The sequence below is a fragment of the Lucilia sericata genome, unplaced genomic scaffold, assembly GCF_015586225.1.
Source record: "Lucilia sericata isolate MDLA Ls3-8-SP2 unplaced genomic scaffold, ASM1558622v1 Contig001277F_arrow, whole genome shotgun sequence".
NCBI classification, from domain to species: domain Eukaryota; kingdom Metazoa; phylum Arthropoda; class Insecta; order Diptera; family Calliphoridae; genus Lucilia; species Lucilia sericata.
Genome location: NW_023995228.1, coordinates 17,150 through 35,365, shown reverse-complemented (window position 1 = coordinate 35,365; position 18,216 = coordinate 17,150). Strand labels below are relative to the sequence as shown.

At 32.9% G+C, this 18,216-nt stretch overlaps 1 protein-coding gene and 1 long non-coding RNA gene across 2 annotated transcripts in view; one reads left to right on the top strand and one right to left on the bottom strand.

Moving 5' to 3' along the window:
- LOC119610784 (tripeptidyl-peptidase 2-like) overlaps positions 1-18,216 on the bottom strand; it is a gene marked incomplete at both ends in the record, with an annotated part of 121,380 nt that overhangs the window by 92,945 nt on the left and 10,219 nt on the right. Inside the window, 1 exon segment of the mRNA XM_037966132.1 lies at positions 11,134-11,245. Within this exon segment, the coding sequence (XP_037822060.1) occupies positions 11,134-11,245 (112 nt within the window).
- On the top strand, positions 11,890-12,533 carry LOC119610785. Its single transcript, XR_005232012.1, has 3 exons — positions 11,890-12,053; positions 12,112-12,164; positions 12,247-12,533. It is a non-coding gene; the product is annotated as an uncharacterized LOC119610785 (long non-coding RNA).

Genomic DNA, 18,216 nt, shown 5'->3' with positions numbered 1-18,216 from the left:
GAATAACACTTCGCGATGCGCTTCGCCAACACCATGCAATATCCAACATCCATGGCATGCACATCAACATCATTTTATATTTTTGTTTTTGGTTCGAAAAGTAGGATGATCTTTAGAAATTGTTACAGCAAAACAATTTCACGCTCCCATAATCCAACAAACGAACGAATGAGTAAGTCAAGGATGCAATTCTCAACTAAATATTTTGCTTGAAATATTGCTTAGAGAACTTATATTGCTTCTCATTTTACAGGCAGTCTGCTGCTGCTAATATAGACCTATAATGGGTAATGCAAAAAAGGAGGTGTGCGTTCTGCTAGTAGACTAGACTAGACTAGACTAGACTAGACTATAGACTAGACTATAGACTAGACTATAGACTAGACTATAGACTAGACTATAGACTAGACTATAGACTAGACTATAGACTAGACTATATACTAGACTATAGACTAGACTATAGACTAGACTATAGACTAGACTATAGACTAGACTATATACTAGACTATAGACTAGACTATAGACTAGACTATAGACTAGACTATAGACTAGACTATAGACTAGACTATAGACTAGACTATATACTAGACTATAGACTAGACTATATACTAGACTATAGACTAGACTATAGACTAGACTATAGACTAGACTATAGACTAGACTATAGACTAGACTATAGACTAGACTATAGACTAGACTATAGACTAGACTATAGACTAGACTATAGACTAGACTATAGACTAGACTATAGACTAGACTATAGACTAGACTATAGACTAGACTATAGACTAGACTATAGACTAGACTATAGACTAGACTATAGACTAGACTATAGACTAGACTATAGACTAGACTAAAGACTAGACTATAGACTAGACTATAGACTAGACTAGACTAGACTATAGACTAGACTATAGACTAGACTATAGACTAGACTATAGACTAGACTATAGACTAGACTATAGACTAGACTATAGACTAGACTATAGACTAGACTATAGACTAGACTATAGACTAGACTATAGACTAGACTATAGACTAGACTATAGACTAGACTATAGACTAGACTATAGACTAGACTATAGACTAGACTATAGACTAGACTATAGACTAGACTATAGACTAGACTATAGACTAGACTATAGACTAGACTATAGACTAGACTATAGACTAGACTATAGACTAGACTATAGACTAGACTATAGACTAGACTATAGACTAGACTATAGACTAGACTATAGACTAGACTATAGACTAGACTATAGACTAGACTATAGACTAGACTATAGACTAGACTATAGACTAGACTATAGACTAGACTATAGACTAGACTATAGACTAGACTATAGACTAGACTATCTAGACTATAGACTAGACTATAGACTAGACTATAGACTAGACTATAGACTAGACTATAGACTAGACTATAGACTAGACTATAGGACTAGACTATAGACAGACTATAGACTAGACTATAGACTAGACTATAGACTAGACTATAGACTAGACTCATAGACTAGACTAGAGACTAGACTATAGACTAGACTATAGACTAGACTATAGACTAGACTATAGACTAGACTATAGACTAGACTATAGACTAGACTATAGACTAGACTATAGACTAGACTATAGACTAGACTATAGACTAGACTATAGACTAGACTATAGACTAGACTATAGACTAGACTATAGACTAGACTATAGACTAGACTATAGACTAGACTATGACTAGACTATAGACTAGACTATAGACTAGACTATAGACTAGACTATAGACTAGACTATAGACTAGACTAGACTATAGACTAGACTATAGACTAGACTATAGACTAGACTATAGACTAGACTATAGACTAGACTATAGACTAGACTATAGACTAGACTATAGACTAGACTATAGACTAGGACTATAGCTAGACTATAGACTAGACTATAGACTAGACTAGACTAGACTATAGACTAGACTATAGACTAGGACTATAGACTAGACTATAGACTAGACTATAGACTAGACTATAGACTAGACTATAGACTAGACTATAGACTAGACTATAGACTAGACTATAGACTAGACTATAGACTAGACTATAGACTAGACTATAGACTAGACTATAGACTAGACTATAGACTAGACTATAGACTAGGACTATAGACTAGACTATAGACTAGACTATAGACTAGACTATAGACTAGACTATAGACTAGACTATAGACTAGACTATAGACTAGACTATAGACTAGACTATAGACTAGACTATAGACTAGACTATAGACTAGACTATAGACTAGACTATAGACTAGACTATAGACTAGACTATAGACTAGACTATAGACTAGACTATAGACTAGACTATAGACTAGACTATAGACTAGACTATAGACTAGACTATAGACTAGACTATAGACTAGACTATAGACTAGACTATAGACTAGACTATAGACTAGACTATAGACTAGACTATAGACTAGACTATAGACTAGACTATAGACTAGACTATAGACTAGACTATAGACTAGACTATAGACTAGACTATAGACTAGACTATAGACTAGACTATAGACTAGACTATAGACTAGACTATAGACTAGACTATAGACTAGACTATAGACTAGACTATAGACTAGACTATAGACTAGACTATAGACTAGACTATAGACTAGACTATAGACTAGACTATAGACTAGACTATAGACTAGACTATAGACTAGACTATAGACTAGACTATAGACTAGACTATAGACTAGACTATAGACTAGACTATAGACTAGACTATAGAGACTAGACTATAGACTAGACTATAGACTAGACTATAGACTAGACTATAGACTAGACTATAGACTATAGTCTAGTCTATAGTCTAGACAGACGGATCTATAAAATCAAAATTCTTGTTTAAAAGCTATCGTAAGAAAGTAATCGTTCTTTTAACACAACACCCTGTATAGAGTACCTTTAACCAAACACTCATTTCATCTTTAATAATGATGTTTTCTTCTTTATACATTTTGCACTTTTCTTTTTCAATTCTAGCCAGTTTTTGCTTTACTTTATTTTGCATTTTTAAGTAGTTTTGCTTTTGGGAAATCTTTCTTTTTTTCTACTTTCTTATTCGGCATTAATAAGTAGTTGTGTAGTGTGCGCGCAGCAGAAGTACTAGTTGTAGTTGAGCGTAATTAGAAAAACGAAACTTTTTTGCATCGTAATTAACATGATTTTTTTCTTTTATAGATTCACTTCTACCACTGACTGACTAACTGACTGACGGCAGCAAACCAACCAACCAAACAAGCAACTATAACTTTTTCTATATGTGGTAGCTGGTAGATACAAGAATAATTTTTATTTTCATGCCACACAAGCTGTTACTTTTTTCAGTATTTTGTTGTTGTTTTTTTTTTAAGGGAATTGCTGCTGTTGCCTGTTTTTAAGAGCATTTTTCAGAATTCTGAATTCAGATAGCTTCGCTAAGAAGTTGTGCTGTTATGTTAGTAAAACTATTAATATGGAAGTGTGTGTGTGTTTGTTTTTGTTTCACCAAAGTTAGTTTGTTTGGAGGGGGTTTTTAAAAATTGGTTTGTTGCAAGATTTTTCTTACTTACTGGATGCTTGTAGCCTGCCTGCCTAGCTTGTTTGCTTGCTGTTGCACTTACTATTGCTAATGTTGCCTTTGCTTATGTTTGTATGTGGCCCGTTGTATGCAGCAGTAGAGATAAAAAGTTTTTCCTTTATTTTATCACCTACACATAAAAGGCATATGTTGTTAGAACATTTTGTTTTTTTTTTCCTTTAACTTTACAAAATGTTTCTTCTGTATTTTACGTTGGCAAAAATACATCAGAGGCAAAAGAACAGTACAAAAAAAAGAAAATTAATTAAAAGCCAAATTAGTTTGACCACACTAACAACCAAGCAAACTGCCACATTCCAGCTCCTAATAGTTTTCAACAATTATGTAATGGTGGTTAATAAGAATGAAAAAGTTTTGATGTGAAGTTTCGTATTTTTTAATTATTGAAATAAAGTAGAGAGAAGTGGAGGGGGAAAATATATAAATAGTTTTTAAGCCAAATTAATGGCAACAAATGAACCAACAGTTTAAGTCAAGGCACGAGTTTTACCATTTTTTTTTTCGATGTGTTAGTGTAATATTTTTTAAAAAGTTTCAAATGTAATATAAAGTTATTGAAGGGTATATTAGGAATTATTTTAAAATTCGATAATAACTGGGGTATAGTCTAAAACCCCTTCTAGAGCACACGATTTATTTCGATTAACTATTCCATATAATGGTCAAGAGGATAGTAAAACAGACTAGTCAAGACCAAGACCAGTAAATAGACTAGTCTATTGACTAGACTATGGACTAGTCTTTGGACTAGACTATGGACTAGTGTTTTGAAAATATTATGGACAAAACTATGGACTAATTGATAGACTATGGACTAGTATATTGACTAGATTATAGACTGTTCCAAAGACTAGACTATGGACTAGTCTATTGACTGGGCTATGGACTAGTCTATTGACTATACTATGGACTAGTCTATTGACTAGACTATGGGCTAGCCTATGGACTAGGCTATGGACTAGTCTATTGATTATACTATGGAATAGTCTATTGACTAGACTATGAACTAGTCTATTGACTAGACTATGGACTAGTCTATTGACTAGACTATGGTCAAGTCTATTGACTAGGCTATGGACTTGTCTGTTGACTAGACTATGGACTAGTCTATTGACTAGACTATTGACATGTCTATTGACTAGACTATGGACTAGTCTATTGACTAGACTATGGACTAGTCTATTGACTATATGGATTAGTCTATTGAGTAGACTATGGATTAGTCTATTGACTAGACTATGGACTAGTCTATTGACAAGATTGTGGAATAGTCTGTTGACTATAGTATGGACCAGTAAATGGATTAGACTATGGACTAGTCTATTGACTAGACTATGTACTAGTCTATAGACTTTGACTATGGGCAGGTATATTAACAAAATTGTGAACTAGTCTATAGACTTGTTTCTTGTCTAGTGATTGACTAGACTATGGACTAGTCTTTTGACTAGACAATGGACTAGTCTTTTGACTAGACTAGACTAGACTAGACTACGCTAGGCTATGGACAAGTCTTTTGACTATTCTATTGATTAGTCTATTGACTGGTGATCGTCTTGTTTACTGACTAGTCTTTGAACTAGTCTATTATCTAGTCTATGGACTATTCTATTGACTGACTATTAGCTAGTCTATAGACTAGTGTATTGACTAGTCTAGTGACTAGTATATTGACTAGTCTATTGAATAGTCTATTGACTAGTCTATTAACTACTCTTTTGACTAGTCTATTGACTACTCAATGGATTAGTCTAATCTATAGTCAAGAGTAGTCAATCGATTACTAAAAGTCCCAAATTTTCTTCCCCAAAATTCCTCTTCTATTTGTTTAAATATTTAACTTTATCTCTCCCCATATGACTTTTTGATATTTCTATATAAATATTTTAAAAATATGTATAATCATAATAATTGGTCTTTGTTTTAAACAAACTTTATCTCTCTGGTATTATATGGAAACCATAAATGTTATTTAATTCTGGATTTATTTAAATATTACAAAAAAAAAACTAAATGAAAACGCTACCATTTAAGTTTATAAAATTTATTCTTTTGTAGTTTTAGTTTGCTGCAATGGAATTGCCTTCAAAAAAAAAAGGAACTAAAAAAACACCATAAAGATATTAACATTATTGTTTCCTTTAATAACAGACAACTGGCTGCCATAAAAAAGGCAGGAGCATAAAATAAAAGCAGAAAGAAGGAGAAGCCACAACGGAAATGTAGCTGTACCTGGGAAACTAATAAAGTTCTTTTTTCTTTTGTCGTGGATAAGGATAGACGACTAACTAAAATATAGAATTTAAAACTAAAAAATGGTGTAATAGGTAGAGTAGAATGTTAGAGAATATTTAACCGACAATTTTCTATAATAAGAAAATTTATACGTAGACACGACTACAGTCTAGCCTATTGCCAAGTCTATAGTCTAGCCTATGGACAAGACCATAGTATAGCTTATAGACAAGACTGTAGTCTATCCTATAGACAAGACTATAGTCTAGCTTGTAGTTAAGACTTTAGTATAGCCTATAGTCAAGACTTTAGTCTAGCTTATAGACAAAACTATAGTCTAGCCTATAGACGCGACTATAGTCTAGCTTATAGACAAGACTATAGTTTAGCCTATAGACAAGACTATAGTCTAGCCTATATATAAGACTATAGTCTAGCCTATATATAAGACTATAGTCTAGCCTATAGACAAGACTATAGTCTTGTCTATAGGCTAGACTATAGTCTTGTCTATAGGCCTCTAGCCTATAGACAAGACTATAGTCTAAGCCTAGTCTAGCCTATAGACAAGACTATAGTCTAGCCTATAGACAAGACTATAGTCTAGCCTATAGACAAGACTATAGTCTAGCCTATAGACAAGACTATAGTCTAGCCTATAGACAAGACTATAGTCTAGCCTATAGACAAGACTATAGTCTAGCCTATAGACAAGACTATAGTCTAGCCTATAGACAAGACTATAGTCTATAGATAAGACTATAGTCTAGCCTATAGACAAGACTATAGTCTAGCCTATAGACAAGACTATAATCTAGCCTATAGACAAGACTATAGTCTAGCCTATAGACAAGACTATAGTCTAGCCTATAAACAAGACTATAGTCTAGCCTATAAACAAGACTATAGTCTAGCCTATAGACAAGACTATAGTCTAGCCTATAGACAAGACTATAGTCTAGCCTATAGACAAGACTATAGTCTAGCCTATAGACAAGACTATAGTCTAGCCTATAGACAAGACTATAGTCTAGCCTATAGATAAGACTATAATCTAGCCTATAGACAAGACTATAGTCCAGCCTATAGACAAGACTATAGTCCAGCCTATAGACAAGACTATAGTCCAGCCTATAGACAAGACTATAGTCCAGCCTATAGACAAGTCTATAGTCCAGCCTATAGACAAGACTATAGTCCAGCCTATAGACAAGACTATAGTCCAGTCTATAGACAAGACTATAGTCCAGCCTATAGACAAGACCATAGTCCAGCCTATAGACAAGACTATAGTCCAGCCTATAGACAAGACTATAGTCTAGCCTATAGACAAGACTATAGTCTAGCCTATAGACAAAGATTTTCTTAAAAAAGGAACATTTATGAAAGATTTTAAAAAAATTATCAAAAAATTCATATCCGACAAAAACAACAACGAATATATTATGAATCCTTCTTACTTGTAGCGTAATATAAAAACTATAATTCAGATTTTTTTAAACTTTTTATTACATCTTAGTTGCAGAGAAAACTTTAACTTCTGCTTAATTTGATTTCTAATGAAAATAAATATATTTGAGAAAATTAAAATCTACTGCTTGCTCTTTCTCTGGTTTCTGGATGATTCTATTCTGCCTTTTCACATATTCATTGACACATCTTAATCTATTCCATTGAAACTTGATAATTAACTTAATAATTTCCTTGAAGGCAGTCAACAGAAGCACCACAGCACAATTGAAATTCCCAAAAAAAGGGAGGGAAACGAAATAGTCAGAGAGAGAGAGAGAAAAGAAGGTTATAAGAAGCTTTATTACAGAGTCCAACACTTGATATTTTATGCCGTAGAAGCTTTAAACTTCATTAAATTTCAACAAGATTAATTCCAAAGGATTATGTGCAATGCAATGGAAATTCTGGTATGACAACAATGAAACCAAACAAACTATTTACATACATTCCTTAAGCATGGGGCACTGAACATAAGCCTGGTAATGGAGGTACTACATGCAAATGCAGATGCAGATGAGAGAAATGGCCGAGCAAACAAACTGCAAAGTTGTGTTAGGGACATAAAATACATACACAGCAGCCCAACGGAATTGTATTTGTTAAAAGAAAAACTTTTCAAACAACTTGTTCGTTTTTTCATCTTCAATCATTCTTTCATTCTACTGGACTACTGGCTTCATGTTTTCCATATCCCTGCAACAAATTAAGAGAAGCGAACCAAAGGGAGTTGTTGTATGAAGACGAAATGGAAATTGCCAGCATTGAAAAAAAAAGAAAAACTACGACCACAGACCAGTTTTAATATTTTTCAATGAAAACCCAAATAAACCTAAAAATTAAATTTATAAGTGGTCGCCACTTATCTAACAACAGAAAAGTAGATGAACAACAACAACTGCAGCAGAAGCAGCAAAAGAAATCCTCTCAAGTGCAGGAACAACAGCAAACCAGCAACTTAAAGTTCAACAAAAAAGTAAAACGAAACGAAAAACTACAACTTGCAAAGATTTCTGAAGCGATGAGTGCATTGGACAACAATGATGACACCATGAGTGTAACGGCATTTTGAACTTTTAAGTAAGATGAAGGCAAATACAAGGAATATAACACAGAGGCCAACTTTTAAGGAAGAAAAGTGCCTTAGACAGATGAACACACACACAAACAAACAAACACGCACACTCAGGAGCAAATATTTAGATGGTCAGTCAGTAAAGACCAGGTTCTTCACTTTCTTAAATAGAAAATTTTATTTAAAAACAAAAATTTCTCAAAGATTTTCTTTAAATATTTCGAAATTTGTAATAAAAAAATCTTGAAATCTTTCCTAGTATTTCCCCCTTTATTAATAACCCTACTCAATCAGGACTCTCACCACCAAAAAAAAAAACAAACGAACAAGTAATTTTTACATATTTTTTTACGATTTTTAAACACTTTGCATTTCAACAAGAACTTCAACACAGAATGAATGAAAGATGTAATAAAAAGGGCTACAAGAAGTTTTAAAAAATAATGAATGTAAAAAGAAAACAAAAATGAAAAGTCCAGAGTTAAGGCAAAATAGGCAGATAATACTTGTAGTTAGTTGATAGTAATGAGAAAATGAATGCATGTGAAAGTGTAAAGAGTGGTGCGAAGGGTGCAGGAAGCTAACAGAAACACTGGGACTTAAAGAACTTACAATGAAATATTGGAATTGGCGGAAAGATTGTTTTCAAGTTCAGTTCTAGTTCAGTTCTAGTTCAGTTCTGGTTCAGTTCTAGTTCTAGTTCAGTTCTAGTTCAGTTCTAGTTCTAGTTCAGTTCTAGTTCAGTTCTAGTTCAGTTCTAGTTCAGTTCTAGTTCAGTTCTAGTTCAGTTCTAGTTCAGTTCTAGTTCAGTTCTAGTTCAGTTCTAGTTCAGTTCTAGTTCAGTTCTAGTTCAGTTCTAGTTCAGTTCTAGTTCAGTTCTAGTTCAGTTCTAGTTCAGTTCTAGTTCAGTTCTAGTTCAGTTCTAGTTCAGTTCTAGTTCAGTTCTAGTTCAGTTCTAGTTCAGTTCTAGTTCAGTTCTAGTTCAGTTCTAGTTCAGTTCTAGTTCAGTTCTAGTTCAGTTCTAGTTCAGTTCTAGTTCAGTTCTAGTTCAGTTCTAGTTCAGTTCTAGTTCAGTTCTAGTTCAGTAGTTCAGTTCTAGTTCAGTTCTAGTTCAGTTCTAGTTCAGTTCTAGTTCAGTTCTAGTTCAGTTCTAGTTCAGTTCTAGTTCAGTTCTAGTTCAGTTCTAGTTCAGTTCTAGTTCAGTTCTAGTTCAGTTCTAGTTCAGTTCTAGTTCAGTTCTAGTTCTAGTTCAGTTCTAGTTCAGTTCTAGTTCAGTTCTAGTTCAGTTCTAGTTCAGTTCTAGTTCAGTTCTAGTTCAGTTCTAGTTCAGTTCTAGTTCAGTTCTAGTTCAGTTCTAGTTCAGTTCTAGTTCAGTTCTAGTTCAGTTCTAGTTCAGTTCTAGTTCAGTTCTAGTTCAGTTCTAGTTCAGTTCTAGTTCAGTTCTAGTTCAGTTCTAGTTCAGTTCTAGTTCAGTTCTAGTTCAGTTCTAGTTCAGTTCTAGTTCAGTTCTAGTTCAGTTCTAGTTCAGTTCTAGTTCAGTTCTAGTTCAGTTCTAGTTCAGTTCTAGTTCAGTTCTAGTTCATTAGTTCAGTTCTAGTTCAGTTCTAGTTCAGTTCTAGTTCAGTTCTAGTTCAGTTCTAGTTCAGTTCTAGTTCAGTTCTAGTTCAGTTCTAGTTCAGTTCTAGTTCAGTTCTAGTTCAGTTCTAGTTCAGTTCTAGTTCAGTTCTAGTTCAGTTCTAGTTCAGTTCTAGTTCAGTTCTAGTTTAGTTGTAATAATATTTCTCGAAAAGTTTCTAGTATAAAATTATAGAAAATTAAATTTTTCTTTGAAACAGAAATTCATTGAAAGTGTTCTCTATTAACAGAAAATTTATTGAAATTTGTTATCGTATTGTGACCAGTATTAATGACATCTGATTTTGTCTGTTAATTTTCTATTATTTGTTTTTGAAATTTTGGAACATTTAGTCTACTGCATGTAGATCTTTTGCCTTCCTCGTTAGATACCACTGTGTTATCATTAAGAGTAGAAATTGTTAACTTGTACACAGAATGAGAATACAAATAGACCACAGACACTAGAGAAATGCTTAAGATCTTCCTCTTAACCAGCAACAACTGCAATACAAATAATAAATATGTACTTGTACTTGCAACAACACACTGAATACCAAAAGTAAGCAACAACTATTACGACACCAACAATATTATCATCATCACTATTACCAAAAAGAGGATTGCACTCTAAATAGTGTGGTAAATGTAGTTTGGCCATAAATGAAATAGCATTAAACATAACAATAACTACAGAGAGGACCAGGAGCAAAAAAACTATATAAGTAGTCAAACTTTAACAACTTTTTATGCTTTTAGCTACACAATAAAAACGGATAAAAAAATATTTTACACGCAATAGCAACGAAAATATTTTGGATGAACAAAAAATTATTTAGTTAAGTCGCAGTTTTCTTGCAACATTTTGCAGTTGTGTTGCAAGTATAAATTCCCTAACGATACGTTCAACAAAAAATTAAATATTTATTTTTGGGTTTTCATATGAACACTAATGGTGGTTGTAGTTTTATAGCTTGTAGTGGTTATTGTGTTCTTCACTTATAACTAAAACTTAGAACAACAAATACAAATAGAAATAGAAGTGGATATAGGAATGATACAACTTACATGCATTTGGGTTTGTTGCCTGAATGCCATGAAATTCCAAACTGTATTTGATGTGGCTGCTACCAAAGTTTGACCAGTATTTTGCAATGCACAACTCAAGTATGTTATTCTCCTGCAAATCCAAAAAAATGGAAAATTAAAAAGAATATGTTTAAAAGAAAAAATACAATACAATGAAAATGGATAATAAAATATCCTCATAAAAGGAATGAAATATGAATGGAGTATAAGTGTAAGCATGTACCACAAATACCAAACAATACATATGTATTGCTGGTTATATGTATGTGCATATGTACAGCAAGGACTAAGGATTAAAACAATTCGGTAAAATTTTTAAATGATTATATACGGTTTTTTACAACAATAGAAGGAATAAAAACTCGAAAGCTCAATATTAATTTTAACTTTGTAAATACTCAGAAAAACTTTTTGAAGTACAGTTTAATATGTTAACATGTAATTAATTAAATTTAAGGGAAAGTTTTTCCATATAAACCTCAGTTCAACTTAGCTAAAACTGAAAGGTTATCAGGAATGCAGACAACTTTTCCATAGAAAAATACTCGGAAATGGTGACAACTTTTCTACACTCAAATAATTTTAACATTTACTGTTTGTAGTTTATTCAAAAAGTTTTCTGTAAAGTTAAAAATTAATGAAAAATCTTTTATTTTTCGAATAAATTAAATTTTTAACATTTTGGGGTGTTGTTAAAAAATTAAACTACACAAAAAAATGTTTTTTCCGTACAGTTATTATTATCAGTTAAATTTTTGTTTCAAATACATAAAATCAAATTGTCATAAAAATAGAAAAAAATTATATTTGTTTAATAAAAATATTAATTTCTTCAAGAACCATATTGAGATGTTTCATAATGGATTGTTTTAAAAGTAAATACCGCGATTATAGAAACTGTAAGTTTTTGTTGACAATTTAAAAAAATGTTTTAAAAAGATCTGTTTTTATCAATAGTTGTAGATGCGGTATAATAATAATAATGGACAAGATTTTGTATATAAGTTAAGGTAAGAATTCTTTTTTGTTTTATCCCTTATAACTTTAATTTTAACATATTTTACAATTTGTTACATATTTTGGAATTCGCAGCTATATCGAGAGAAGTGAGAGCTGTTCTACCTCCGATAAAGGCAAATCATCGATGTACATCACAACATTGAAGAGTTATAGCATTTTTGGGATTACGTTTCAGTCATATCGAAAACAGCAAGCCATGATACGTGTTTGAATCCAATATAAATGATGCCAGTACCACAACCGAAGCGAAAGGAGACTATTAACGAAATTTCTATTAGCATACGTAGCGGTTTAACAATTATTAATCCGTATTATACATATTTAATCTTTAACAAATGATCACAATAAAACTAAAATCTAAAGAATCTGTTGGATTGTTAGGGTTTTGGGTAAAAATAAATGAAAAAAACAGTAACTTTTAGTGATATTGTAGGTAAAAATTGTCATTCAAAACAACTGAAAAAATCAGTAAATTTTACTGTTTTTGTAGGTAAAAATTTGTCAGTAAAAACATCTGAAAAAACTTTTGTATTTACATAATTTGTTAGTTAAAAAATCAACATTTAAAAATAACTGAAAAACTCATTTGAAATAAATGAAAAGTTTGTAGTCCGTTTTTTAAATGATATTTTACTTGTTTGAAATGACCTTTCAGTTGAATTTACCTACATAATATATTGAGTGTATATAATTAGAGCTGAACTAGAAATTAATTAGAACTAAACCAGAACTGAACTAGAACTGAATTAGAAATAAACTAGAACTACACTAGAACTGAATTAGTAAATAATCTAGAACTGAACTAGAACTGAACTAGAACTGAACTAGAACTGAACTAGAATTGAACTAGAACTGAACTAGAACTGAACTAGAACTGAACTAGAACTGAACTAGAACTGAACTAGAACTGAACTAGAACTAGAACTAAACTAGAACTGAACTAGAACTGAACTAGAACTGAACTAGAACTGAACTAGAACTGAACTAGAACTGAACTAGAACTGAACTGGAACTGAACTAGAACTGAACTAGACTGAACTAGAACTGAACTAGAACTGAACTAGAACTGAACTAGAACTGAACTAGAACTGAACTAGAACTGAACTAGAACTGAACTAGAACTGAACTAGAACTGAACTAGAACTGAACTAGAACTGAACTAGAACTGAACTAGAACTGAACTAGAACTGAACTAGAACTAACTAGAACTGAACTAGAACTGAACTAGAACTGAACTAGAACTGAACTAGAACTGAACTAGCACTGAACTAGAACTGAACTAGAACTGAACTAGAAATAACTAGAACTGAACTAGAACTGAACTAGAACTGACTGAACTGAAATAGGACTGAACTAGAACTGAACTAGAACTGAACTAGAACTGAACTAGAAACTGAACTAGAACTGAACTAGACTGAACTAGAACTGAACTAGAACTGAACTAGAACTGAACTAGAACTGAACTAGAACTGAACTAGAACTGAACTAGAACTGAACTAGAACTGAACTAGAACTGGAAACTAGAACTGAACTAAGAACTGAACTAGAACTGAACTAGAACTGAACTAGAACTGAACTAGAACTGAACTAGAACTGAACTAGAAGAACTAGAACTGAACTAGAACTGAACTAGAACTACTAGAACTGAACTAGAACCTGAACTAGATGACTGAACTAGAACTGACTAGAACTGAACTAAGAACTGAACTAGAGAACTGAACTAACTAGAACTGAACTAGAACTGAACTAGAACTGAACTAGAACTGAACTAGAACCTAGAACGAACTAGAACTGAACTAGAACTGAACTATACTGAACTAGAACTGAACTAGAACTGAACTAGAACTGAACTAGAACTGACTAGAACTGAACTAGAACTGAACTAGAACTGAACTAGAAACTGAACTAGAACTGAACTAGAACTGAACTAGAACTAACTGAACTAGAACTAGAACGAACTAGAACTGAACTAGAACTGAACTAGACTGAACTAGAACTGACTAGACTGAACTAGAACTGACACTATAACTGACTAGAACTGAACTAGAACTGAACTAGAACTGAACTAGAACTGAACTAGAACTGAACTAGAACTGAACTAGAACTGAACTAGAACTGAACTAGAACTGAACTAGAACTGAACTAGAACTGAACATGAACTGAACTAGAACTGAACTAGACTGAACTAGACTGAACTAGAACTGGAACTAACTGAACTAGAACTGACTAGAACCTAGAACTGAACTAGAACTGAACTAGAACTGAACTAGAACTGAACTAGAACTAGAACTGAACTAGAACTGAACTAGAACTGAACTAGAACTAGAACTAGAACTGAACTAGAACTGAACTAGAACTGAACTAGAACTGAACTAGAACTAGAACTGAACTAGAACTGAACTAGAACTAAACTAGAACTGAACTAGAACTGAACTAGAAATGAACTAGAACTGAAATAGAACTGAACTAGATCTGAACTAGAACTGAACTAGAACTGAACCAGAACTGAACTAGGACTGAACTAGAAAAGGCAATTATATAAAGTGCATTTAAAATCTGTGTTCAAAATTAAAAATCTTGTTCAGCAATATAAATTATTTCATTATTCTTTACCGAATCTTTTTTTAGCTTAACATATTATTAACAAAAAGTTTCGGTCTTTTGGTTTTCAACAACTTCTACATGAGTACGAAAAAAAATAAAATTTTAGTTTTCAAGTTTAGTTTAAGAACTATTGTGTTTATTTTACTGCTGCAAAATTTTTTTATTTGTTTTGGGTATACTTGTCACATAATGGATGTATGGTCATTACAATTTAAAAATAATAACAACTACTTACTTTTAAACAAATCTATACACAAGCAAACCCATACTTATAACCACACATACAATTTTGGAAGAACCCAATAAACAAACAATATTAAAAATGTAATATCACAAGTAATTTTCAAATGGTTTGGAAACCTCAACAGATATTTGCATTTATTAGTAGTTTTTCATTAATATAAGATTAAATCTAAACGTTTAGCACTCGATAAATGTCTTAATTTCAAGTCATATTCAAATTAAAAACAAATTTTCATTGTTTATTGGGCAATACATATAAGACAACGAACGTATTCCCAAACTTTAAAAAATAAAATAAAGAAAGTAAGTACTAACTTTAATAATAAAACTATAAAGAGTAAAAAAAGAAAAATAATATTGATAATAGAAATAAAAAATATATGTGAAAAAGAAAAACTAAACTAAACGTACTGGTAGAATTGTTCAGCAATATAAATGTTTTTCTAGATAAATGTAAACAAGGAAAGAAACTTCGCCAGGATACAAATCGTACGTAAGAGAGAATATAATTTAAAGGGGGAAAAGTGTTGCAACAAATAAGGATGTTGTATTCAGCTTAAACGAAACTTAAATACCCACCATTGAATTTTTAAAATTTCAACATTTTATAGGTCTCAAATTGGTCGATAGTCTGGACTGTAGTTGGGACTATAGTCTGGACTATAGATGAGGCTATAGTCTGGACTGTAGTTCAGTTTATAGATGAGACTATAGTCTGAACCTTAGATGAGACTATAGTCTGAACCTTAGATGAGACTATAGTCTGGACTATAGATGAGACTACAGTCTGGACTATAGATGAGACTACAGTCTGGACTATAGATGAGACTACAGTCTGGACTATAGATGAGACTACAGTCTGGACTATAGATGAGACTACAGTCTGGACTATAGATGAGACTATAGTCTGGACTATAGATGAGACTATAGTCTGGACTATAGATGAGACTATAGTCTGGACTATAGATGAGACTATAGTCTGGACTATAGATGAGACTATAGTCTGGACTATAGATGAGACTATAGTCTGGACTATAGATGAGACTATAGTCTGGACTATAGATGAGACTATAGTCTGGACTATAGATGAGACTATAGTCTGGACTATAGATGAGACTATAGTCTGGACTATAGATGAGACTATAGTCTGGACTATAGATGAGGACTATAGTCTGGACTATAGATGAGACTATAGTCTGGACTATAGATGAGACTATAGTCTGGACTATAGATGAGACTATAGTCTGGACTATAGATGAGACTATAGTCTGGACTATAGATGAGACTATAGTCTGGACTATAGATGAGACTATAGTCTGGACTATAGATGAGACTATAGTCTGGACTATAGATGAGACTATAGTCTGGACTATAGATGAGACTATAGTCTGGACTATAGATGAGACTATAGTCTGGACTATAGATGAGACTATAGTCTGGACTATAGATGAGACTATAGTCTGGACTATAGATGAGACTATAGTCTGGACTATAGATGAGACTATAGTCTGGACTATAGATGAGACTATAGTCTGGACTATAGATGAGACTATAGTCTGGACTATAGATGAGACTATAGTCTGGACTATAGATGAGACTATAGTCTGGACTATAGATGAGACTATAGTCTGGACTATAGATGAGACTATAGTCTGGACTCTATCTGGACTATAGATGAGACTAAGTCTGGACTATAGATGAGACTATAGTCTGGACTATAGATGAGACTATAGTCTGGACTATAGATGAGACTATAGTCTGGACTATAGATGAGACTATAGTCTGGACTATAGATGAGACTATAGTCTGGACTATAGATGAGACTATAGTCTGGACTATAGGAGACTATAGTCTGGACTATAGATGAGCTATAGTCTGGACTATAGATGAGACTATAGTCTGGACTATAGATGAGACTATAGTCTGGACTATAGATGAGACTATAGTCTGGACTATAGATGAGACTATAGTCTGGACTATAGATGAGACTATAGTCTGGACTATAGATGAGACTATAGTCTGGACTATAGATGAGACTATAGTCTGGACTATAGATGAGACTATAGTCTGACTAGATGAGACTATAGTCTGGACTAGATGAGACTATAGTCTGGACTATAGATGAGACTATAGTCTGGACTATAGATGAGACTATAGTCTGGACTATAGATGAGACTATAGTCTGGACTATAGATGAGACTATAGTCTGGACTATAGATGAGACTATAGTCTGGACTATAGATGAGACTATAGTCTGGACTATAGATGAGACTATAGTCTGGACTATAGATGAGACTATAGTCTGGACTATAGATGAGACTATAGTCTGGACTATAGATGAGACTATAGTCTGGACTATAGATGAGACTATAGTCTGGACTATAGATGAGACTATAGTCTGGACTATAGATGAGACTATAGATCTGGACTATAGATGAGACTATAGTCTGGACTATAGATGAGACTATAGTCTGGACATAAGTCTGGACTATAGATGAGACTATAGTCTGGACTATAGATGAGACTATAGTCTGGACTATAGATGAGACTATAGTCTGGACTATAGATGAGACTATAGTCTGGACTATAGATGAGACTATAGTCTGGACTATAGATGAGACTATAGTCTGGACTATAGATGAGACTATAGTCTGGACTTAGAGGACTATAGTCTGGACTATAGATGAGACTATAGTCTGGACTATAGATGAGACTATAGTCTGGACTATAGATGAGACTATAGTCTGGACTATAGATGAGACTATAGTCTGGACTATAGATGAGACTATAGTCTGGACTATAGATGAGACTATAGTCTGGACTATAGATGAGACTATAGTCTGGACTATAGATGAGACTATAGTCTGGACTATAGATGAGACTATAGTCTGGACTATAGATGAGACTATAGTCTGGACTATAGATGAGACTATAGTCTGGACTATAGATGAGACTATAGTCTGGACTATAGATGAGACTATAGTCTGGACTATAGATGAGACTATAGTCTGGACTATAGATGAGACTATAGTCTGGACTATAGATGAGACTATAGTCTGGACTATATATGAGACTATAGTCTGGACTATAGATGAGATTATAGTCTGGACTATATATGAGACTATAGTCTGGACTATAGATGAGACTATAGTCTGGACTATAGATGAGACTATAGTCTGGACTATAGATGAGACT